Genomic DNA, 25258 nt, shown 5'->3' with positions numbered 1-25258 from the left:
CTTTCAGTTTGAGGCTCTTCCCCGGGTGGGCACTAGCTCCTCGGTCATCCCTGCAGTGGATGCTCAGGGAGTCTTCGGTGACTGCGATCAGTGTCAGTGCCCTTTGTCTGTGTATGGATGTGCTGGCTCGTTGGAGTGTGTGCATGCAAGGAAGGTTCTCAGGTGTAGACTGTCTGATAAAGTTCTTTGCCAGCAGTGCCTCTCCATCCCCCATAATCATCCATAACCCCACTCTGCAGATGAGGACACGGAAGTGGGCTCACTCATTCATTCATTTGTTTGTTGGCTCCAAAAAATATGCGCTGCTCCGAGAGCTGTGAGTCTAGTCCAGGTCACGCAGATGTAAGTGTCAGAGCTGGGTTTGGGCCTCGGTTCTTCTTTCTGCCTGTTTCCCTGCAGTGTGAACATGGGCCTTGTGGTGTCAGCTAGGAGCAGGTGGGGGTCACAGGTAGCACAGGCATCCCTGGAGGATGCGGGGTGGGGCATGGGAGGGGCAGTGCCAGTGCTCAGTGCTGTCCCTGCTGTGTCCGTCCTGCCTGGCCGAGGCTGCAGGCTGGCATTTCCTCTGGCAGCGGCGTGGGGGAGGGGAAGAGCAGGTGTGCCCTGGCACCTGGCCCAACTGGGATCTGGAAGTGCCCCTTGGGGCTGGAGTTTGGGGCATGAGTGACACTCAGTCACCCAGATGCCTTGGGCCTCGTGGAGCCCAGCCACATTCTCTGAGCTCCAGGCTGGACATCTGAGCTTCCCGGGGTTCAGGAGGTGACCGGAGCTGGCTGGTGACCCCAGGGAGGGCCTCCAGGGCCAGGACAAATGGTGGTGGTCTAGCAGGGTGAGAACCTGCCAGACAGGCTGGGGTGGTGGTGGGGTGTCCCATACATGGGCTGAGGTGAGTGCGTGTGGTAAAGGCGGGTAAGGCTTGGGGGCTGTGTGTGTGGCATGACAGGTTCTGTTAATTTCCCTTTGGATTTCTTGTGCAACCACCACAGATCAAGCTAGGCCGGGTGCTGCAGGAGGAACACAGTGAGTTCCTCCCCTCAGGGGCTTATTGTAGGAGGACTTTTATGCAAACAACCATGATACAAGCGTGGCATCTGAGATGAGCCTTAAACCATCCTCTGAAGGCAGAGGTGGGTGGGTGGAAGGCAGCGTGGAGCCAGAGGATAGAAGCAGGGAAGTGGGGGTGCACAGAGGAAGCAGGGGGGTGCTCTGGTGCCAGGAGTGAGCACACACAGGTCAGGGACTCTTGGGAAACAAGCTGACAAAACACGGTGCAGGAGGTCTCAACACCAAGCTTGAGTATTTGTCTCAAATCCCTAGGGAGCCAGAGAAGGTTTCGAGCTGGCTGGTGGGGCAGCATGGCACCATCATGTGCCGTGGGGGTCGGGGGTTAAGGCTCCCCAGGAGGGAGACCCAAGTGCGTGGGAGCAGAGCTGTGTGGGCAGGAGCCTCTGCCTTCAGGGTTGTGTGTGCCATCTTGTGCTGTCTGGATCCTGGGCAGATGTTGAGCAAGTCTGGGTCCACATTGTATGTGACTGGGTCATAGCAGGAACGACCTCTGCCAGAGCAGCCTGAGAGAGACTGTGCAAAAAACTTGGGGTTCTGGTAGCCTGCACAGCAGACCAAAGTGTGCGGTTGTGACTGTTTGCACTTGAGGTACTTTTGAGGGAAGAAAGATACCTCTGGGTCTAGGATGGACCAGATGCTTCTCTGAGGCCCCCTCAGCGGGAGGCCCCTGAATGTCAGTGCCTGGATGTGGGTCAGCCTGAGGTGGGCAGAGGGAAGGGAGGATGAACAGGGTGGTGGCCAGGTGCTGCTGCCGCCTCACGTTACAGAGCGGCCAGGGGCTCAGAGACCACACGTGGCTTCATGCACTGTGAGGCCTGAGCATCCTCAGACAGCCCAATTCCACCCAATGGAGACATCCTCCCCACCTCTCAGCCCTGCTCCTCTCATTCTCTTCAGCTGGGGGAGGGGGAGTGTGTGTAGGCTCCCCTCCCCTGTGGCTTCAGAGCAGGTTGGATCCCGGCCACGGTCCGTTCTCCGTCTTACTTAGAGCATCTCCAAGTGCTGTGTGCCTGCTGCTCTCCCTACAGTGGTTCCGGGCTCATTGGAGGGGGAGGGTCCCAGCCACGTGGGCTGGCTCAGGCTCACATGGGTCAGAGAGGGCCGTCCCCGCCAGTCAGGCCCTCCACAGAGCGTTTGGGAATATTGCATTTGCTGGGTCAGGAAATTCCACTGGCGCATGGCAATAGACCTTGGGCTTCATCACACCTCCCTGGGCCCATGGCCTGGCCTTATCGCATCCTCCTGAGCTGCCTGCCCTCCTTGATAAGTGCTAATCACCAGTGCTTCACTGCTCCTCCTGTCCGGGAGGGCATGGCTCTCACAGCAGGCTCTTTTAGGGGACCCAACAGAGATGCTATGCGGGCTTGGGGGGAAAGGTAGGCTCTTTAGGAACTTGCCTGGAGAAAAGGGCCTGAGAGCCCAGGGTGGGCAGCTCCTGTGTGGGTCCCCAGCCTGTGCCTCTGGACCTCTGCTGCTCCCACCCCGGTAACCTGCTCCAAGAGGAGGTGTGGCAGCCCCCACTCTCCTGCCCTCAGGCCAGGCCCATTCTGCTGCAGAGTGGCTGTCACCTTGCTTAAGATCCCCCCCAAGGCCCTCCCTTTCCACGCCTATGTTCAGCAGTGATTTCAGAGCACTGGGCACTGGCTCTGCATCAAGGGCTGGGAAACAAAGACCATGGGCGAAGCCCTCGCCCGTAAGGGGCTCATGGTCTGGGGGTAGGGACGGGGTGAGCAGGCAACTCCGTGGTGGGATGCACTCAGGTGCATTGGTGCTCCGGGGAGGGACCCCGGCACGTCTCCCCAGACTCCTCAGGGGAGGTGAGAGAGCAGCCCTGATGCCCTCTGGGTTGTGATATGAGCAGTCAGGGTGTGGGGAGGCTAGTCCCAGGCAGAGGGAGTGGCGAGGCTGGGGGCGAGGAAGACAGGGGAAGTTTGCCAGGCAAGGTGCAGGGGATGGGGCTGAAGGGCGAGGGGGGTAGGGGAGCCCCTGGCTTCCAGGGTCTTTTCTGATCCAACCCCACTTCCCTTCCTGTTCACTTTCTGTGGAGCGTCCTTGTGGCTGGGTGTGTGGACGTCATCTCCCCAAACTTCCTGGCACTCTTCACCCGCTGGCCTTGCCCAGCCTTTCTGCCACTAGGATGCTCTTCCTTCTGCCCTGCCCAGTCCTGCCCATCTCCCAGGAAACGAGTCAGGTCCCATTTCACCAAGTGGGAATTTCAGGGCTGGAAGGAGCTTTTTTTTTTTTTTTTTTGTCTTTTTGCTATTTCTGGGCCGTTCCCGCGGCATATGGAGGTTCCCAGGCTAGGGGTCGAATCGGAGCTGTAGCCACCGGCCTACGCCAGAGCCACAGCAACATGGGATCCGAGCCACATCTGCAACCTACACCACAGCTCATGGCAACGCCGGATCGTTAACCCACTGAGCAAGGGCAGGGACCGAACCCGCAACCTCATGTTTCCTAGTCAGATTTGTTAACCACTGCGCCACGACGGGAACTCCTGGAAGGAGCTTTAGAGAAGCAACTAGTGCAAATTTCTTGTTCTGTAGTTGAGGAACTAGAGGTCATACTGGTAATTGGCCTTGTGAAGCTTTGATCGTTAGGTAACCAGGTGACTGAACAACTGGAAGGCCTGGGAAGCCCTTCCTGGTGATGCTGGCTTGCCCTGTGCTCATCCTCCTTTGAGCTCCTCCTCCTTAGTTCATCAGTTATCCACTGGCCCTGCTGCTAGTCAGGCGGTGTCCTGGCTACAGCCCCTGCCACCCTGGGTTTATGGTTCAGGCGGAGAACCAGACAGCAAATGGCCACTCAAGTAAGTGTGTGCTTTCAAACTGTGGTGAATGCTGAGGGAGAGAGAGAGAAAGAAAAAAAAAAAAGAGAGAGAGGGAGGGAGAAGGAGAGAAAGTGGAGCTCTGAGAATGCCTGTTGATAGGAGGGCTTATTTTTATTTATTATTTATTTTTTTTGGCTGTGCCTATGGTACATGGAAGTTCTCAGACCAGGGATCGAACCTGCACCATAGCAGTGATCTGAGCCACTGCAGTGACAATGCCGGATCCTTAACCTGCTATACCACAAGAGAACTCCAGAAGGGGCTTTCATTTAGATAGTGGCGGGGGTGGGGCGGTGGGGCGCAGCAGCCAGAAAACCTGAAGAGACTATTTTGAAGAACTCACAAGAGCTCAGGGATGAGAAGAAATATGTCAGGGGGTGGGTTGAAGAAGAGCATTCCTGGCAGAGGGAACAGCATGGGCAAGGGCTCTGAGGAGGGCAAGCTCTGAGGGCTCACTGGTTGGAGCAACTGGGGCTGGAGAGGTGGGCAGGGGCCCGTGGTGCTGCACCTCCAAGGTTGCTTTAGGAAATCTGGATTGTAATAGAAAAGTAGAATAGCAAATACAACACACACACACACACACACCCGTAATCTGAGCAAAACAGGAAACCACTGAGGGAATGGAATAAGAGCGCAATGTGTGTGAGAGGATGGGAGAGGAGGCCCCTGGCAGGAGAGGGGCTGAGGGCCCTGACCCTGGTGCTGCAGGAGCCCAGTGAGAGGTGCCCTGGGGCTGGACGGGCGGTGCCTGTGGAGCAGCAAGAAGAAGGCAGCTCATTGGATCAGATGAGGGTTTGATTGGAGGTGGGGGGGGGCAGTGACCACGGGGAGTCAGGGATGAAACTTGGGCCTCTGGCATAAGCAATGGGATGAGTATTTGGGCTGTTTATCGAGAGGGGAGGCTGTGCCAGGGGAGCAGGGCCGGGGCAAGGTCAGTCGCTCTGGGGCATGTGAAATTGGAGCTGCTGTGAGACAGCCACGTGGGGATGCCAGTTAGCAGTGGTGGAGCGTGCTTGGGGCTCAAAAGACAGGTCAGGGCCAGGTAACGTTTAGGTGTCATCAGCATGTGGATGATGCTGCAGCAGGTGGGGTGGCCAGTGCAGGAGCGTGATGCAGAGGGGAGGAGGGCCCGGGACTGAGGGCCTCCCTGAGGAGGTCCTGCCAGCCCTGCCCCTAGAATTTGAACCATAGAACATTTTGTATTGATGATGTGTTGTGTCTTTCTCTGTTTAGTCACTTTATGATTCGATGGAGACTGGGACCATAATTATTCTCAGGGATAATGGTAATAGTGCATCAGTTCACTGAACGCTTTATGTCCGACATTGTGTGGCCTGTGGTGCTTTCTGTAACCCCCAGTGTCTGTTTTTCACATACTGCTTGGGAGGTGTGTATTATCATCTCCCCCACTTTTTTCCTTTTTTTAGGGCCCCACCCGTGGCATATGGAAGTTCCCAGGCTAGGGGTCGAATCAGAGCCACAGCCACTGACCTATGCCACAGCCACAGCAATGCCAGATCTGAGGTGTACGGCAGCTTGCGGCAGTGCAGGATCCTTTAACTCACTGAGTTAAGCTAGGGATGGAACCTGCATCCTCATGGATACTGGTCAGGTTCTTAACCCACTGAGCCACAGCAGGAACTCATCTCCATCTTATGGTTGGGGAAATTGAGGTACCCAGCAGGCAGGCAGTCATTCCAGGTTACCCAGCATGCGGGTAACTCGTGTAGGTGGGATTTGGACCTAGATCTGTCTAGTCTCAAAGCCCCCAAAGTTTGCAGAGCATTGTTCTCTGCGGTCAGATTGGGTGTTAGGGATGGCCCGGGTCTCTGCAGGCCTCTGAGCCTGTGCCATCTTTTCCCCCAGAACCGGGCCCAGCCAGCCCACAGTTGCTGGGCATGCGGGGTGTGCCTCGTGTATGGGCTTTGTAACGATTCCTCCCACCTCACCTGGCCCATCACAGATCCAGAAGCCTCACTGACAGCTCCCTGCTGGGTCTGCAGCAGGATGGATGGTCTGGAGCTGTGACCCTCATTCTTTGGAGCTAGGTGTCTGCGGCATCAACAGCAAGAGCCTGACGGGTGTGCTTGCATGTCCCACGCAGGGTGTGGACGCACAGTGAGGTCTCCTCATGGGCGAGGTTCCTCCATAGGCACAAGTGGCCTCTACCTCTTGGGCCTTTAGATGTGATGGGACAAGGGAGTTTGCACAGGCCCTCCAGGGACTCAGGGCTGGCTGCAAGCGCCTCCAGCAGGCTGGCCACCCGGGGCGGGGAGGGCCTGGAGGAGCTCTGTCTTCTGTCTTCTCCTTTTCCCACCTTGTGTCTTTCCTGACTCTTCCTCTCTATTCCTACATTCGTGTTTTTCTAACTGTCCGTTTCTCCATCTGTCCCAGGCTGGGCCACGTGGTGGGGATGTGGCTGCAAATGGCCACTGACCACACAGCCCTCACACTTGGTTATGAAAGGTGGCAATGACGTCCCTCATGCCCCCAGGCCCTGGAGAGCCTGCTTCCCAGGAACAGTTCCACACACTTCGGGCTTGGGTCCCACCCTCTGGTTAGTGAACTTGGGCTCTTGGGTGGGGAGGACTCAGAGCCTGGTGGGCTTCCCTGCCCTCCCCCTGCCCTGCCTGAGGTGGTCCCTGGGAGAGGCACTGGGACTGAGGAAATGAGCAAGACACGGCCCCTGCCGCCTTTGAGGAGCCCAGTGGCCGGAGCAGAGGCAGGTGAGCAAACAAATCTGTCTGGATGAAGAGCTGGGGTCCCGAAGGAGGAGGGACAAACCTCTCCCCAGAAGGAGGTGCTGCTGCCCCGGGAGCGGGTCCTGAGCCATTGGTCCCTCCTGCTAATGGCCACCGTCCCACTGCAGCCAAAGCGGCTCTTGGTTTTCCTTACTGGTCTCAGAAACTAAACACACAAAATAACCTTTAGTTCCTTTCTACCCCGACCCTTTTACCATCATCATCGTTCTTCATGAATCCTGGCCAAGGCTGGCAACATGTGGCCCTGGAGCTGTTTAATTTCCACAGCAAATAGGAGGCCTGCCCCTGGGCTGGACCCACCTCATCTCCTCCTGTTGAATAAATCTTCATGCAGACATCCTGGGGTGCCGGCCGTGCTAGGGGCCTCTCGATCCTTCTCCCTTGCTCCCTCTCTTTAAAGTTTATTGAGGGAACACTGGTTGATAACATGATATAAGTTTAACAGGCCGAGCATCCTACTTGGACTTCTGTAGACTCACCACCAAGGGTGTAGTTTTTATCTGTCACCATATAGCTGACCCCCTCGCCCTCTGATAACCACTGCTCTATTCTCTGTATCTACCTGTCTGTTTGGTTTGTTTGTTTATTAATTTAATATTCCAGGCATGAGTGAAATCACACAGTATTTGTCTTTCTCCGTCTGACTTATTTCACTTATTAACATGTGAGGTCTGTGCATGTTGTTGAAATCAGCAGGGTTTCATCTGCGTCATGGCTGAGTTGTGCTCCATCGTGTACACACACGTGTCTATTCATTCATCCTTCGTCCGTCCTTCTTCCCTTTTGGCACCGTCGGTAAATGGTTTGCTTAGCAATCAGAATACTTCCTATGTTGCTGAAGAAGATCAGGAGACTTGAAACAATGGGGCCAGGTGAACGAGGCTCCCTTTGCCTATGATGGTGGTTCCGTGACACGTTCCTTTGGATGGTAGGGGCTGCTCTGTCTCCCCTAACTCCTGTGAGGCCACCCTGCTGAGCCTCGTAGATGCAGGATGCCTCGAGAGCCCAACATGATGTCAGATACGGAGATGGCTTGGGTCCGAAAGAGTGCGTGGGTGGGCAAGAGCCCAAAGGCTGCAGGCCTGAGAAGTGCAGGGAGAGGCTGAGAGCTTGGCATTTACTCTGAAGCCCACGTCTCCTCAGCTGCCAGGCGGCAGAGATGTGTGTTGATGTCAAATATTCACTTCTCTTCCTCCCTCTGGGAATTCTGTACCTGCTTCACTTTTTTTGTTGTTTAAAAAACAAACACCTCCCCCACCCCAGATGGGAAAGAAAAAGGCAGCCCTGCCTTGTTCACATGCTCTGGGATATCAAGGGCATCTTACCTCCACTCTCCTGAGCTCGGGGGTGGCTGAGGACCAGAGTGGGGGGAGGGGAGATGTGTCACATCATCTGTTCTCTCTGGTGCTTCCTTCTGCACCCAGAGTCTCAGAAATTGAGGCAGCATGGCAGCTGATCTGGCCTCCCCACCCCTGGCCAGGCCCAATTCCTAGGGCCCTGATCCTGTCAAGCGCCCCACTGCTTGGGGAGCCCTGGGATGAAGCCCACACTCTTCATGTGTCACACAAGGCCTTGCAGGTAGCTCCCTGTGCTCCTGTTGGCCATCTCCTCACTGCCCCAAAGATCCTCTCTCTTGCCACACCCACTCCAGAGAGCCCTCCCCAGGGGTGGTCTTGCTTTGCTGTCCTATTGTTGCACGTGCTCTCTTTCTCGCTCTGCTCTGGGCTTCTCTAGGGATGGGCTGGAGTGCGTGGAAGCCTGGTCTCTTCATGAGCCCCTTGGGGCCCACAGCTACGTCTCACTCATCTCTGTCTCTTCCTGAGTCCATGCTCAGTGTCCCGCCTGTGTGCGAGCCGTCTGTTGGGAATGCATGGTCTGTTCTAGGTAGGAGCGGAAGATGGGAGGTGCTGCTGGCTGAACCTACCCTCCCGTGGCTCCTCTCCTGGCTTTACCCAGGCTGCCTCTCTTCAGGGACTCACTTCCTGTCTTGCAGACACCTTCTCCTTGCAATTCCTTCTTTCTTCCCACCCTCTGTATGATAACGATAATGCAGGGCCGTCTCCTTGGGGATGCTCCTTTGCTGACCATCAGTCCAGGGGCACTGCCCTGACCACCCCTTCCCTTTGCCCCTTCCTCAGCTCCTTCTGCTAGTGACCTCTTCTCACTGAGATTCTGTCTGTTAGACAGGAAGACTGCCAAGGGCAGGAACCAGGTTTAGAGCCCAAGGAGGTAAAGAGCATGGGCTTTGAAATTACAGTTTCTTTATCTGTAAGAGGATAATAACCATATCTATCTCAGAGCCGTCCTGGTGATCCAGTGAGCTACTGTGTGGGGGGCGTGGCGCCTGGGGGACAGTGGGGACTTGTAAATTGGGGTTGCTCTCATTCTGATAATGGCCAAGTGGGGGCTCTCACTGAGGCTTTGTGGATGGGCTGAGCAGTAGGACTTCAGTGCCCTTTTGATGAGCGTGGCCATGAGGGAGCAGAGGGGTTACATGGGGCGGCCTTCTCCCTCTCTTACCTGCCTGTTGTCCTGCACCCCCAGCACCCCAGGGCCTCAGTTGCTGAGGAAATAATTATTAGCATGAATTCACTTATAATAGAATTGAAAGTTGGACAATCCAGGACAGCGGGGAGGCTGTTCTCACTGAACAAGGTGTGAGCTGGGGAGAAGAGAGAGATGAGAAAAATTAGAAGGTGGAGGGAGCCTGGCTGACACCACATCCCCATCTGAGACTAGTAATGACAGCCACTGGTATTTACTCAGCACTCAGTGTCCTCAGATGGTTCTCACACAGGCTGGCTCACCTGACTCCTCCAGGGGGTGGGCTCTGGGAGCCTCACTTTAAAGAGAGAACGACCTTGCCCTGATCACACAGCTGAAAACTAAGCTCAAAAACAGATCTCCTGACTCTCAGTCCAACTGAGCAATGTTCTCTCCGCATCAAAAGGCAATGCTGTGAGAACAAGGTGGGAGCCACGAGCCCTCAGGAGCCGGTCCAGGCTGAAGAGGACAAGAGATGTTAGCCATTCCAGTCGTGGCAATGGGGTGTGCTGGGAGCCAGCCAGACATCTGCCCCTTATGTGTGCATAGCTTCTTCATGACTCCTATACCCAACCAGGGGGCAGCAAGGTGCCATGGTTGTGACACACACCGGGTTTCGCTGGGCTTTCGTTGCTGGGCTGCCATCTAGGTGGGGAAGGGGCTCAGAATAGTGGCACCACTGCAGATCCCTTTAGCAGCTGAGCTGTCCCCAGAATGAGCGCTGGGGCCCCTAGGATGCAGGCTTGCCTCCAGCAGCATGTGCTCTGCAGCACACCAGAAATGGGGGTCTGGTTGGAATGAGTGGTCCCCTCGGCCACAGCCTGTGGGGTAGTTCTGTTCCTGCCTATGACCTTGGTGACTAATGTCCTTCTGTCTTTGGGCTAGACCTCGTGTATCTGAAGGGCCGGCAGCGGCGCACCTCATGCCTGTTTCCGCAAGGGCTTGGCACGCGCGTGGCACAGAGCGGGTGTGGAGTAAATATGTTTGGGAGGACGTTTCATACTCTCACCCTGGAGGGCAGGATTCTTCCACCCAGGTGCCCTGCCTAGCGCCTCCCCGCGGCTGAGCGCAGTGTTAGGTGCTGGGATACAGCGCCAGGAAAGACGGGGCGCTGCTCTGGGGTGCTCTCAAAACCCTCTCGCTGGTGGCAGAAGAGAGGTGTCCCCACTCTCTAGTCTTTTTATTTGTCAACAGGGCAGTGCAGACTTCTGCACAAGGTGATGTTTCGAGTTAGGAAGAAGGGCTCCTGGATGCTCCCAAGCCCCTAGCAAGAGCATTCTTGGTTCTGGGTCCTGGCCAGCCCTTCCGTGCCGGCAGCCCTTCCGGGCCGGCATCCCGGAGCACTCCGAAAGCACCCTTGAAAAGGCAGGATTCGAGCGGCAAGGCAGGGCTCTACCAGGGCCACCTACTCTTCTTAGCTGGGTGGGGGTCCTGCCCCGAGCGTCGGGCAGTGGTGGAGGGGAAGGGGAACTTGCGCAGCTGCAGGAGCCTCTGGAGCCGCGTGTGCGCGCGCGCGTGCGCGGAGGGGGCGGGGCGGGCGGCGCGGCGCTTGTCGCGAGCGCCTTTCCCGCACCTCGCGCCACCCCTGCGGTCCCCTTTCCCCGCGCGCCCTAGCCAGACCCACGTGTGCAGAGGCGCGCGCCTGTGTGTGTGTATCCGGCAGGCCGTGTGCCCGGTTCGGACAGGCCCCATGGGCACAGGGGGCGGCAGCCAGCTCGACAGTGGCGGCGCCTCTTTCCCCTCCAAACCTCCTCAGCCCTTTCCTCCGGCTTCCTTGGGTCGTGGTTCCCCCGGCCAATCCCCTCCCTCTCGCCCCCTTCGTTCCCCTGAAAGAGGCCAGCGCCTTGCGATGAAGATTCTGGTTCACCCGGACTCCCGAGCCCTTGACATTTAGGGAGCCTCGCGGCGCACTGGTGTAGGCACCAGGCAGAACGCTAATCCCATTAAAGCTGTGGTGTCATCCGGGAGGGAGGCTGCCCCCCGCAGGCCTCACGCTCATTGGCCTAATGCAAACCAAGGGGCGGAGCCGAAGGCCGGGGAGGGGGCTCCGGCGATTTCGGAGTCGGAGTCGGGAGTCGGGCCGGGATTTCGCAGGGGAAGCCCAGCGGTTGCAGCTGCGGCGGATCCCTCGGCACTGCCCGCCGCGCGCCGGGGCAGCCCAGGGCCGAGGCAGCTCCGCAAAGTCGCGGGGCGAGAGGAGGCGGGCGCCGGCAAAGTGGCCGGACCGGGCCGGGGTGGGAGAGGTGTGCCCGGGAGCCTGGAGCCCAGCGCCCTGGTGCCTCGCGTGGAGCGGCCGTGCGCCCCGGAGGCGAGCTGACGCTCCGGAACGAGAAATCAAATAGCAGCCTCCCCAAAGACGCTAAGTTACGCAGGCCAGCCTGTTCCCGGGAGCGCGCGTGGAGCCGCACCGCAGAATCCTCCCGGGCCGGCCGTCCGGGAGCCCAGCGCCTGACCCCGAGCGCGGGGCTCGACCGGCGGTGCGCCCCGAGACTGAGCGAGGGCGTGCAAGGCTCCTCCGACCCGCCCGCAGCCTGTGCCCGACTCGGGCGCCCCCTCTGTCCCACTCCGGGAGCGATGCCCCCCGCCCCCTGCGCCCCCCGGGAGCGACACGAGCATGGAGAAGTCGAGTAGTGAGGATTCTTCGATCCATCGGAGTCCATCTTTGGACAGCAAGGACTCAGACTTTGCCAAGCCGTCCACCTCGGGCCGCCCGTTCGGCCGCGGCTTCACTGCCGGCGCTTTCTATGGCACCGCGGGCTCCCGCGGCCAGAGCCGCGCTGAGGCTGGTGTGAAGACCGACAAGTACAATGCACCCAAAGGCAGCAAGTACGTGGTGTTTTACCTGGACCTGTCCTTTGTTTTCCTCCTAGAATTTAAGAAGTGCAACATGGCCAGGGGCTGCCTCTGCTGCTTGAAGTACATGATGTTCCTCTTCAATTTGATATTCTGGGTAAGTCCTTGCGTGTATCTCTCCTTTGCCTCCTCTCTTCTTTGCTTAAGCGCGTACCCTCTTTCTCTTTGGAGCTGCATTGCTCTGCTCTCTGCACAACGGTAAGTGGGGTTTTAAAAACCGGTTTCCTCCCTCTTTCACGCATGTGCCTCTTCCTCTCTCTCTCTCCTTCCTGGCTGAATGGAGGCTGCAACTTGCCTGTCTTCCAGGAGAGACTTGCTCTACTCCTAGCAGGCTGCTGAAGTTTGCAGCCACCACCTCCTATAAGACACACGTATGCCAAGTGGCTGGCTCCAAACCAGGTCATCTGCAGAAGTAGGTGTGGGTCGGAATTTTTAACAACTGTGACCTTGAGTTGAATTCAGGCAGAAGTGGGGATGGTTTTCTGACTTTCTTCCTGTATTCCTCCTGAATATGCAAGAACACTGTCTGCAGCATTTTATGGACACGAGATGGGGGAGTGGTAGAGGTCACTCCGATCCCTTCCGTGAATCCCAGGAAAAGGAGGAGGAGCCCCTGCCCCAGGGACTGGCTTCCTGGCCTGCAGATATGCCCCCAGTTAGGGCTTGTGTGGAGAGGGTGGGTGTGTGTGTGGGAGGGATGCTGCCATCGAGTGGTGGCAGCTGCTTTTGAGGGATTGCAGTGGACTGGGCAGCGAGCAGGCTGGCCATGTGCTCCCACCATGGAACGCCAGCCCTGCCAGGCTCCAGGAGCTCCAGGGGCTGGAAGGGACAAAGGGAGTGCCCCCATCCTTGGTAAGAGGACATGTTCAAGAGAAAGTGTCAGTGGGTGGGGCAACTTGGAATCGTTCTCGGTCCCCTTTACTTGGAGGCCTTGTCTGTGTGCATGTGGGCGTGAGAAATACTAGTTAGGCAAATCTGAAAACTCCTTAAATTCATATCTAATTGTCCCTTCATCCCGACTTGTGCCTCTGCCTTTCTTCAGCAGAGCCCAGACCAAGTCAGCACAGATGTTTGGCTCTGCCCCAGCGCTGTCCTCCTGCTTCTGGAGGCTGTCAGCTGCCCATGTCCGGGAGGAGCCCTGGGGCAGGAGAGTCCCTCGCAGTGCATTGGGGTGGAGCGCAGTGCAGTGGGGTGGAGCGGCGTGCTTTGGTGTTCGGCATTTGTGTGAACTGACTCACTCTAATTGAAAAACTTTCTTGGGTGTGTTTGGTGGGTGGCTTGTCCCATAGAAGGGGAGAGCTCAGGGCTGGGAGGGAAGAAGACAGGCTCTGGCCCTGGTTCTATCTGGGCTTTTCGTGTGACCTTGGGCAAGTCACTTTATCCCTTAGGGTTTCCTTTCCAGTCCACTGGGGGGGGGGGGTTGTGTGTCGTGATAGTCTCCCTTATATCCTTACCTCATTAGTTAGGGGACATCCTGCATCCTTGTCTTCTCTCTGGGGTGTTCCCAGGGTCCCTCCCACCTCCACCCCTTCCCTTCTCTTCTGAGGAGACTGGTCTCTGTTTTAGTTGGGTTTCCCCAGATGCCTTCATGGTCTGGGGCCCTCCAGACACTGCTGGTGAGATGTTACCTGCCCTGTGCTGAGGGTTTTGTGGAAACTGGAGCAGAACCATTGGAATGTCAAGAATGATTTTATGGCTGCCTTTGGGCAAGTGCTCCTGGTCCTCTGGCTCATTTACCAGCGTCAGGGTCAGCCAAGCGCTGGTGTGTATTTCTCTGGTGCCTGTGGATTTCCATGAGTGCGGCCCATTCACTGTGCACAGTCTCTGTCTCTGTCCTTGATAACAATCCCCACCTACCTTTCGACCTTTCTGCCTTGCCCCACTCTTACTAGGAAGACCCTCCTGGGCTGCTTAGTGCCCTGGCCAGTGCCTCCCATGCAGCCGCACTCCTCCCCACCCCCACCCCGCCACCTGCTGGCCTGAGTAGGTATAACTGCCTGTGCCTCCTCTCTTCTCTAGGATGGTCCCCCAGGTTAGGTTAGGGACCTTCCCACGACATAGTCCTGCACATAGATGGCATGGGTTATGTGTTTGTAAGTGAATGAATGGAGGGCCAGCATGGTAAGTCCATATGTTACTGTGTGGTAGTGATTCCCAAATCCCACCTGACAGGGAAGAGAAGGTAGTTATCAAACTTGCCAGTGATGAGGGCTCCCCTGGCACCATAGCTGTGGGGCAACAAGGCACTCTCTCTGTCTTCCTGAGGTTAATGAGCCGGTAGGTGGAATGGCCTTCCTTTCGGTCATAGTGAGAGAACGTGCTGTCTCTTCCTAATAAGAAGATACCTTCCACGTCTCGCTTACCAGGCAAGAAGTCACTCGCTCTCCTATTCTCTGACTTTTCTGATTACTTAATGTTTTCAGAATTCCCATGACATGCTATGAACTGGGAAAATTTTTGAGTCTCACAGACCCAGTTCAGCATGTGAGATAAGGCACAGACCTTAGGAGAGATGGAAAATTTAGTAAGAGAGAAGTGGGTGCTTGTATGTGTGAGAGTGTTGGCCATTGAGTTTATGGGGAGGAGGAGGAGCGGGTGTAACTAGGATTTGGGCACCTGGGTCCCGGTGTTCCACTCGAACAGAGGCTTCCTGCAGGAGGTGTTCGGGCCGGGATGGGGTGGTGGTGGTGGTCGGCAGTGGAGGAAAGAGCCAACGCAGAGGGAAAGCACGCAGGCGCTTGGGCTGAGGCGGGTGGGGTTGTTGAAGAGGCAGGACTCTGGAGACCTCTGCTGCTCTCCAGGGCCCCAGGGAGGGAAAGGCAGAGATGAGGGAAGGGTGTGGGTGCAGGGCTGGTCAGAGCCCAGCCCTCTGGGACCCGGAGCAATTGGTGGGAATTTTGTAGCCATCCCTTTCCAGTCTCATGGCTCAGACTACAAAAGGAGGCTTTCCTGAGGCATAAGAGTTGAACCTGAGGCCTACACTCTGTAGAGAGAGATCTTCCCATGGATCCTGAAGCCCACCTGGTAGTTGCCCAAAGTCACTGCTGCCGCCACATCCCCTGCCTCCTGGGAGCCCTCTGGGGGGAGTCCCTTTGCCTGCAGCTGTCTCACCCTGCAGCCCCTCTCTGGCCCAGCGGCCCTGGTTCCTTGCCGCTGGGTGGAGCTTCTAGGATACTGGTATTGGCGAGGGCCTGGGTGACATCACTGGGGGCAGGATGGAGGCGGAGCTGTGCGGCCAGCCTCCTCCTCCTTGTGAGGAAAGGCCAGGTGCCTTGCGGGCTGCTGGGCGCCTGCCTGGTGGGGGAGGGGGTGGTGTCCAGGTCTGCTGCTGTCACCACCGACTAGGGCCAGCCGGTGCTAGCCAGGTTGGCGCCCAGGGCAGCATTTCCGAGGGCCTGATCTAGAGGGTGGGGGTGGGGTCCGCCTGCCTGAGTCCCACCTCCTCTGCACCCTGCATGCGCCACCCTGTCCCTCAGGGCCAAACAGGATGCTGGCCTCTAGATGGATAGGAAATAGGAGGCCTGAACCGGGACAGAAGTTCTCCATCCTGAGCGGCCTGCCCATCAGTAGCCAACCCCCCCAAGGTGTTTCTCCTCATGGGGTGTTTCCTCAGTCAGCCCCATCTCTGTCCGCAGGCCATCTGGCGGAACACTCCAGGCAGAGCTTAAGCGAATCTAAGCCCCTTCGGGAAGGCGCAAAAGGCTCAGCTTTTAACTCTGAGTAGGGGAGAGAGACTAGAGGGGTGAGCTCTGAGCGCTGGGGGCCTCTGTCCCCTTCTCGGGACAGCAAATTGTGATCCCAGCCCAGCTCCTCTCAACCCAAATTGAATTCCTATGTGATATGGGGTGAGGTGGGGGTAAGGATGGTATAATTGCCGCTCAGGATACCGGTCACTTTTCATGCTTGCCAGCAGAACTGTCCCATCTCTTTAAATCATGGCTGGCAGAGCAGTGACATTCTGGCCCCACTGGAGCATCTATTCCTTGTGGATTGCTCCCTTAATAAAGGCCAATTAGCCACACATTCCGTGTGCCTGCCAGAGCAGGGGGAGGTTGGTGCAGGGCTGCCTGGGCCGGGTGCTGGGTGGGCGCCCTTATTAACCCCTCCTAAGTGGGGGCAGGCCTTTTTGGCTTAGCCCCTCTCGGGCTGTTTACTTGCCTTCTGGGTGCGGGAAGCTTGGTCACCGCTCTCCAGCCACGTCTGAGGCACGCGTTGGGCAGGGTGAGTGCCCCTGTGGATGCGGTGGCCCCCCTTGGTGCATGGTGGCCAGGATGGGGTCTGTGCACAGTTGGTGCTGGGCAGCCTGGGGTGTCCTGAGTCTGTGGGCTGCGTTCCACCTGGGGATGGAAGTGGTGAGCGGACTGAGGGGTCTGAACAGGGCCTGAACAGGTTCAGACCTGGCCACTCCAAAAGGAAATACAGGCCCCGGTGGGCAGCAAGAGGCCTCCCAGACGCTTAGGTGTGAGGCCTCCAGCTGGCTCCCCAGAGGGTGGCTGCAGGTAGATCCCCAGGTGGGTCAGGCCTGGCTCTGCTGGGGGAGGGGCAGATGCAGGGCCTGGCTGATGCTCCGAGACCCCAGAACATGGCCGTGAGGGAATGCTAGCTCTGTGTTCACTTCCTTTCCAAAGCATTAAAAATTAAACTTCCTTGTCTTGATATCTATTTTTAAATCATGTCAGAGCCAGCCTTGGTGTCAGTCAAGAGGGGGTGGGGAGGACGAGGGCGGAGAAGAGAAAGTCCCACTGAAACAGGGCACGGATGATGCCCAGACCTCCTCCATAAGCCTCCCCCGTGGACGGGGCCTCGCCCCCTCCTGCCGTGCCTATATGTGCCTGGCTGCCCTTGGCTGAACTTGGCGGCGGGCTGTGGGGCTTATTGGGCTGTGGGGTCCCAATCGAGCCTGTTCACTCATGCCACAACTATTTCCTGAATGCCCGCTGCGTGCGCAGGAGCCTCCAGTGCTGAGGACGGGCTGACTGGGCTCGCCCGGGGCGGATCAGCTTTCTGGGGCCAGGAAGTGGCAGGATGAGAGGTCATGTGGCTCGTCCTCCATCAAGCACTTGAACACAGGGCTGAGAGGCAGCATTCTAGGCAGAGGCAGCAGTGGGCCTGGACCCAGCATCTGTCCTGGGGACCTGACTTGACCTGTCCTTCCCTTCTCCCACATCTCGTGGTGGCTTCCTCTCAAAAATGTTCGTGCCCATCAGAAATAAAGGGGAGAGAAAAACAGCAGGGTTTCTTTTAGGAGTACCTGAGTTTGGGAAAAAGAATTAATCGATTATGCCTTTTCTGTTTCTTCTGTTGAAAGGGCTGATTGGGTGCTCTGGAGCTGGTGTGCCCTGTGTGCATTTATTGAGCACCTGCTGTAAGCCAGGTCCCCTGGAGGAATCAGATGTATGAACAGATAATTAGAGTTCTGGGTACCAGATGCTCAATAGCGATACTTAAATAGAATAATTCATGCTGCTTAATAGCGGCAAGATACAGAAGCAATAGAGTGACAGCTGGATTTTGAAGGATGAATAGGAGTTTGCCGGATAGATGAGGATGAGGGTCCAGGCCAGGGAGAAGGGTGAGTCAGATCAGAGCCTCCTGCACATAGGGACTGAACATAGGGAAGCAAAGGCAGGTGTCAGCCTGGGTGGTGGAGGGAGCGTGGCTTCCTGGGGTGTTGAGTTTGGCCTCGGTTCTGAGGACGAGGGATGGAGGACCCCATTCCGTCTGCTTCAGGGCACTGAGGAAGGGATGTTTTGCTTTTCCGGCGGTGACCACCATGACAGGTCTTGCTGTGCCATTCAGGCTGCAAGCTGTCGCTGTAGGTAATCCAGCTTACTGAGCCTCTGGCCTCTCCCTTCCAGCAGCCATGTGCCCGCTTGTTTGGTTCCAGTTAGGAAGCTTTGAAGCTGAGGTGAGCCCATGGGGCGGAGTTAAGTCTTCTGAGCCAGCTTTGTCCCTGCTCACATTTGAAAGCTAATCTGCAGCAGGAGTGCTGGGGGGTTGGGGCAGGGACATTGAAAATGGCCTGTGGTGGAAGGGGAGGGGTAGGGATGGGGCTTTCATCCCGGCAGCCCCCTCCCAAACCAGCCCTGGGGACCTCCGGGGACTTGAAGTCTCCTTTAAGGCGGTGGGTCTGTCCTCCCGTGTGGATGAGCTCTGCCTCTCCGCAGGCCTAGCAGGCCTTGGAAGGGAAGTCTGCAGGGTCTCAAATCTTCCCTCGAGTTGGGCAGCTCAGTACCACGCAGGAGGCCCTGGTAGGTGGCTGGGGGTTGGGTAGGGGACCGCCTTCAACGAGCTCCCTGTCGGTCTGCTCTGGGGCTCTTCCCGCATCAACCGGGCAGCTTGGCGTGTGAGCAGAGGCCATGCCCCTTGACCTGCCCACCTACCGACCCAGAGTCCCCAGGAGAGAGGCCCAGCTTTTCCTTCCCCTCTTGGTGCCTGGGCCCCCGCATGTGCGACAGTATCACCGACCTGCAGGGCTGTGCTGGGACCCAGAGGAAATGATGTGTGCATAGCGGGATGTTGGACTCAGTGACCTGTGGCTACAGGGATTGTCACCGCCCTTCTGCAGTGAGAACATAGGAACAGGTAGCCCCCCAACAGTGAGCCAGGTGTCTGGGGCTGGCCGGGCTGGATGTTGGAGTCTGGAAGGAGCCCCAGACATCTTGTTAGGCTGGGGAGAGTTCTGGATGTCCTCTGGTCTCAAGGATACGTGGGAGAAATGGGGGGTGGGGCGTGCGGGTGGCTCTGTCGGAAAGGAGCAGGGTGGAGGGCAGTGGGGGAGCACAGTGGTCTCGGACCGTGGACCTGCGGCTGCCCTACCGTTGGGCCACACCCTCCTGTCTCCCTCTGTTCCTGGGCCTGTGGTCATATGACAGGGTCCCATGGCCCTCTGCCCTAGGCGCTCCAAGGACAGGTCACGCCCGCTGGCACACTCAGGGTTGGGCTGTGCTGGGCAGCTTGGCCATGACCCGAGCTGACAAAAGACAAGCACGAGGGGCTCCCGGTCACCTTACTAACCAGAAAAATAGTTGCTTAAATTTTTTTCAAATTGTAGAATATTTTCTATCGAAATTCATATGGTTTAATATAATGAGCAGGTTCCCGCCATGTACTGGAAGAGATGAAATGTTAGTGACACCGAGAAGCCTCTGCATCACTCTCCCTGAGCGCGCCCTGACTTCTTCCCTAGAGAGGACCGTTCTCCTTACCGTTAGCATTAAGTGTATTTCTTTACAGTTTTTCCGAGAGTGTAGGCATCCTTAAACTCCACATCATTTGGCTTGGCTCGTTTTTAAACTTTTGACGGATGAAAGCATTCTGAACTTTTAAAAATCCAGCGTGAACATTTATCGAATCATCCATGTTGACGTGTGTGATAACTGTGTGTTTATTTTCGCCGCTCCGCAGGATTCCGTTCTGTGAATGTGCTGAGCTGTGTTCTTCTGGTTGATGACATTTGGGCTGTCTCCTTTGCAGAGATGCTTCTGGGACCATCCTTGTGCAGGCCTCCTGGCGCACACACGCACGGGCAGCGCTTCTCCAAGTGCCTCAGAGGGAGCAGTTCTTGTCCTTCCAGTCCTCAGACGGGTCAGACTCTGCCGTGTGAGACTGGGACACAGCTCCCACCACAGGCGACTCCCCTGCGTCCCTGAGCTCACTGATCGTGCCCTTGGATGCTCTGGCCATCTCAAGTGGCTGTGCACTTCCTCAGCAGTGAGCCTGTCTGTGGCACACATTTGGAGAACTGCTTTAGGTTATGGAGCAAGGAGGTGCTTGCTGAGTTTTAGGAGGAGCGCATTTCTGCTTTATTGGAGTGCCAGATTGCTTTCCAAAGAGGAAGTATCACTTGACAGTTCCCCCAGTGGAATGGCATTGAAAATGGAAAGTTTGGGGCATTCTCCCACACAGTGGGTGTGAAACGCTGCATTATGTTTTAGATTTGCATTTCTCTGATTACTAGTGAGCATCTTTCATAGGTTTATCAGCCGTTCTTTTCTGTGGATGCATATTGATGTTTTTGTCCATTTTTCTATTGGGTGGTTTGTTTTTTCCTACTAATTTTTAGAATTTTTATTTACATTCTGGAGACTCATCTGTTGTTTTTTTGTTTTGTTTTGTTTTTTCTTTTTAGGGCCCCACCTGTGGCATATGGAGCTCCCCAGGCTAGGGGTTGAATCCAAGCAATAGCTGCTGGCCTACACCACAGCCACAGCCATGCCGGATCCAAGCCGCATCTGCCACCTACACCACAGCTCATGGCAACGCCGGATCCTTAGCTCACTGAGCAAGGCCAGGGATTGAACCCGTAACCTCATACTTCCTAGTCGGATTTGATTCCACTGCGCCACCAGGGGAACTCCCCATCGGTTGTCTTTTAAGTGTACTGCAAACGTGGTTTATAGCTTGACTTCTCACTTTCTTCATAGGTCTTTTGATAAACAAATTCTTTTAAATTATCATACTCAAACTTACCAGTCTCTTTTCTTGGTGAGATTGTACGTTTTATGTATTATTTAAGAAATACATAACATCTCGGGGACATCTTTATGTCCCTGGTAATAGGACAGTGCTTGTCACAACATAATAGGCACTCATGAATTTTTGAATGAATGAGTGAATGATCAAAGATGAGTCCCTGTATTTATTTCTGAAAGTGTTACTTTTCACATTTAAGTGCTTTGTAGATGTGGAATTTATATTTGTGTGTGATGTGAGCAGGGCTCTGATTCCTCTCTCCCCTGCTAACGTCGGCTGTCCGAGCCCCACTGACTGGCCATCCCCCTCTCCCCACTGCACCTTTCCCTGTGCTGCACTGTCTCGGCCACCACTGCTTAATAACAAATCTCTGGAAGTGCTAGGGCAAGCAAGCCCTCTTATCTTAGGCTTTTCAAGAATGTTTGGGCTGTTCTTGGCCCTTTGTTCTTTTGTGTTCAGTTTTGCAATCAATTTGTCTAGTTTCACCAAAAATCAGTCGATTAATTCCACCCTCCCCCCCAACTAAACCTGTGGGTGCTTTGATTGTCTTCTCATTGAATCTGTTGGTCAACTTGGGGCAAATCGCCCTCTTTGTGTTTGCATTCATGAGTGTAAACTGTATTCTCGGGGTGCGTTTCTGTTCACTGGTTTACTCCATATAGTAGGCCCCTAATGTTCTTTCTGAAGGTTTTTTTTTTTTTTTTTTTGCTTTTTAGGGCCGCACCTGCAGCATATGAAGGTTCCGGGGCGAGAGGTCAAATCAGAGCTGCAGCTGATGGCCACAGCCATAGCCACAGCAATATCAGATCCTATCCGTGTCTTCAACCTACACCACAGCTCATGGCAATGCTGGATCCTTAACCCACTGAGTGAGGCCAGGAATCAAACCCGAGTCCTCATGGATACCAGTTGGGTTCGATACCACTGAGCCACAACGGGAACTCCTCTCTGAAAGTCTTACACTTCTCATGCTGGGTGCAGACTTTTGATGTTCCATCCTTTCCCAGAGAGCCCGTCTCCCCTCAGAGCACATCAGGACAGAGAATGGGGGGCGGGGACGCCCCTCCAGCCAGTTCTCATCACGGTGTGGCCAAGCTGCTGCCCATATGAATGGTGGCTCAGGCCCGGGGCTGGACACGTCCCTGGGCCACCTTGTTTCCTTCCACCCTTCGCAGCACCTGAGGATGAGAGGGGGCTACTGCCGTTTTGTGTCCAAGGAGATGGAACCTCTGAGAGGTTGGGGATTTTGCCCCGAATCACTGAGCTGGAAAGTAACAGAGCAGGGATTTGAATATCCAACCTGCGGAGCTGATATTCTTTCTGGGGCCGTTCCTGGGAGGTTGTCCTGGTCCAGCCCCTTCCCCGCCGGCGCTAGATTGTGCTTTCCTTGGGTCTGTACCTGCAATTGAGTGATAAGGGGCCAGAGTGACACATATTTGGCCAGGACGCAGCGGACCATTGTGGCTGCCTTCTCCCCGTCCCAGCCCCCAACAGAAGCGGGTGAGGCGCTGACCACCACCATCCCCAGGACCTACTTCTCAGATCAGCGGCTGCTCAGTTGTGCACGGTGTAGGTTTCATGATCTTCTCCTGAGCTTTTGCTGAGAGCACCCCAGACTGACAACGGGTTCCTCCACAGCCGCCCAAGCATGATCCTGTGTATTGTGTTAGTGAATGTTTCAGAGTCCACTCGCCTCCTAATGGCAGGGTTCACTGCTCTCACCGTGCTGTCCTGCTTTTGTGTGTTGTGTCTTGTTCTCCCCTCTGCTAGCATCTTCCAGGCACTTTAACTTGTGCAGCCCTGCGAGCGGGAGGTGGTATCTGTGTACGGAGGGGACAGTGAGGCTGGAGGTGATGAGCAGGGGGAGGTGAGGCCAAGGGCCTGTGTCTTACTGTCTTGCCTTGTTTGCTCACGGTAGGAGCTCAGTAGATGTGCTGGTTTGTGGGTCGATTGTGAGCTGATAGGAGTGTCAGTGGGGGCAGGGCCTTGGGCAGGGTGCCCCTTGTGGGTGATGCCCTTTAAAGAACAATTGGGGTTTACCTAAAGGAAAGGCTGTGTGCCATGGGGGAGCTGTACCCGCCTCCACCAGGAACGTCTCCCTGAGCAAGACAGGACCCCTGCAGCCTCATACTCACTGCTTTGGAAGGTGGCTCTGTGACCTCGTCCTTGTTCCAGTGAGCCCCTTGGGACTGTGTCCCACCCTGGCAGTTTGTCACCGTGTCCCTTCTAGCCACGTACGGCACTCTCTAAGGACCCTGGAAAACCCACCTCCTCCACCGCCTTCACTTCGAGGAGCTGAAGACCCATGGAGCCTGGCGTCCGCCCACCTGGCTGCCCCTTTGCCCTGTGCTCTGGTTCTGGGTGAGTCCTTGGTACAGGTGGTTATTACTTGGCCACTGGGCAATGGTTGATGAGGACTTGGAAGATGCCAGCTGAAACTGTGTGCCTCCATGTCCCTTTCCGTGGGGAGTTACGTGGCCTGACTTAACTGTTAAGTGGTCCTGGTGTGAGAGAGGAGCCAGGAGAGGCTGTGAAAAGGGCAGTGGAGGAGGGGAGGTGGGGCGAGAGGAGCCACGGAGCCCAAGGCTGTGTGAGGCCAGCTGCTGGCTACAGAGCAGATGAATTCAGGACCCAACCACCCCCTTGGCCCCCGTGCCTGGCCTGGGGCTCCATGTGGCCCAGGCTGGGGTCTGGCTCACCTCCCACCTGCTGTTCATCCTCCCGCAGGGCAGGGAAGGCCCTTTTAGCAGCCTCTGAGCGCAGGACCCTGTGATCCAGAGGGGAAGCCAGAAGGGCTCGGGTCTGGGGGAAGTTGACATGTGTATGTCTTTGTGTGAAGATTCTGCGGTGGCACAGAAGGAGGGGCAAGTTCCAAGGGTTTTTAATTTTTGTTTTTTATAATTTATTTTTATTTTTGGCTGTGCTTTCAGTGTGCAGAAGTTCCGGGCCAGGGATTGAACACAGCAGTGACCTGTGCCACAGCAGTGACAATGCCAGATCCTTAATCCTCTGAGCCACCAGGAAACTCCCCTGAGGGTTTTAAAAATGTCCTTGTCTTCCCCTGTTCTGGTTCCATCTTGCATCTTCCCCTGGGGTACCCAAATTATATATTTTCAGAGCTTCCTCCCTCACAACACAGAGGTATATATATGTGTGCATATATGTATACAAACCTAAGGCATATTTAGGTATAAACATGTATATATGCATGAATATCTAAACATTTAAAAACATTTAGAGTGTAAATGTGTGCATGTATAGTTATGTATACATGAATATGTGCATTTAGTGAGATTCCCCCCACGTGTGTGTAGTCTTGGGTATGAGCTGGCATCCTCATCTCAGGATCCCCTGTCCTAGATAGATTCTGGAGAAGCTGAGGTTCTCAGATTGCAAGCCCAGCACACCAGGCCTGGCTAACCTAGGCGAACAGAAGGTATCTCCCCATTTATCTCTGTGAACAGTTCCCGTTTGGCATTTGGGGGTAAATCAATTCAGCAGACATCTCTTGTTTTTGCTGGCCTGGCCTTCTTTTCCCTCCTCTGGGTATCCGCACCCTGGCCTTTTGTGTGTCTTTCAGTATCTAGGAAGGATATGAGGTTAGCTCACAGCTAGAAAGGAAAGCTGAGCAGGAGGCCGCACGCAGGCTGGAGAGCCGAGGCCCCTCCAAGGTCCGGGTACCAGAAGCTGATGATGAGTTTGGTTCCTCTGACTCTGTCAGGCTGCATCAGCTCCTGCTGTTTTGGCCCTTGGCTCTCACTGCTTGAGGGTTGCCTTCCTCGGAAGAGAGTCTGGCTGGTCACAAGCCCATCCCTGTCCGGGGTGAGTGGAACACCCTGATTGACCAGACGCAGCCATCCGTATTGGGGAGGAGGAGAATTCCCCAGAGAAAAACGGGTGCCTGATGCGGGTGCTGATACCAAAAGAAGGGGAGGGCAAAGCAATAGCCGTTTGCTCCATGTTTGGCTCCCCAGTGCCAGATGCCACCACTGGGACTTGCTCCCCGGCGGGGAGGGGGCAGAAGGAGATGGGGAGGCTGAGACCCGGGAGGTGATGCCGCTGCTGCCCGGTTCAGCAGCTCTGGCTCTGTTCGCATGGCTGCCCTGACTGCCTCCGCCGTGAGACAGGCAGCCCTGGTGCTCCTCTGTGTGCTCAGCTCCTGCTGAGACATCCAGGTGTGTCTGAATTGGTCAGGTAGGTATTCCGGGTTCCTCAGAGGCAGGATACCCTGCGGGGTGTCTCCCAGCAAACCACACTCGTGGGCCTTTTCCATGCCCCTCCCGGTGACCACCGTTGGGCCAGAGGCCGGGCCAGCTGCTGCTTTGGGGTGGGCGCGTGGGGCAGCGCTGCTGCCTCTTTTCAGCCCTGCGCTGGGGTTTCCTGACCTTCCTCAGTGCTGAGCCCTGGTTTGCTCACCCCATGCTGTGCGTCCAGGCCCACCTGGATGAGGTGGGGAGGCAGGGAGAGAAGGGGAGCCTGAGGCCGGCAGGAGGCCAACCCAGACCCCCACTTGCCCCGAGCTGCCCTCTGTGCAGGTGCCATGAAGGAGATGAGTGTGCAGCAGGAGGTGGAACCCCGCGAGGTGCCTGTCGGTGGAGGCCCCTTGGGCTGGAGAGGGGCGCATTGAGTGACTGCCATGTCCAGGGTGGTACTGGGTGCTCTCCTGGCCGTGGAGGGCAGGGGCAGGGTGTTCATGGTGTCTAGCACCTGCTGTCTGTCCGCTGAGCAG

At 56.2% G+C, this 25258-nt stretch overlaps 1 protein-coding gene across 3 annotated transcripts in view; it reads left to right on the top strand.

Annotated features, from left to right (window-relative positions):
* TSPAN9 (tetraspanin 9) overlaps nt 1-25258 on the top strand; it is a 192554-nt gene that overhangs the window by 99464 nt on the left and 67832 nt on the right. For 2 of the 3 annotated variants that reach the window (XM_005664070.3, XM_013997827.2), the window contains one exon: nt 12072-12151. In XM_005664070.3, the coding sequence (XP_005664127.1) occupies nt 12089-12151 (63 nt within the window). In that variant the 5' untranslated portion in view covers nt 12072-12088. 3 annotated transcript variants of the gene reach the window in all.

This window comes from Sus scrofa, chromosome 5 (genome assembly GCF_000003025.6).
Source record: "Sus scrofa isolate TJ Tabasco breed Duroc chromosome 5, Sscrofa11.1, whole genome shotgun sequence".
Lineage (NCBI taxonomy): Eukaryota > Metazoa > Chordata > Mammalia > Artiodactyla > Suidae > Sus > Sus scrofa.
Note: the sequence above shows the minus strand (reverse complement) of the source record. Positions and strands in the feature narration are given on the sequence as shown.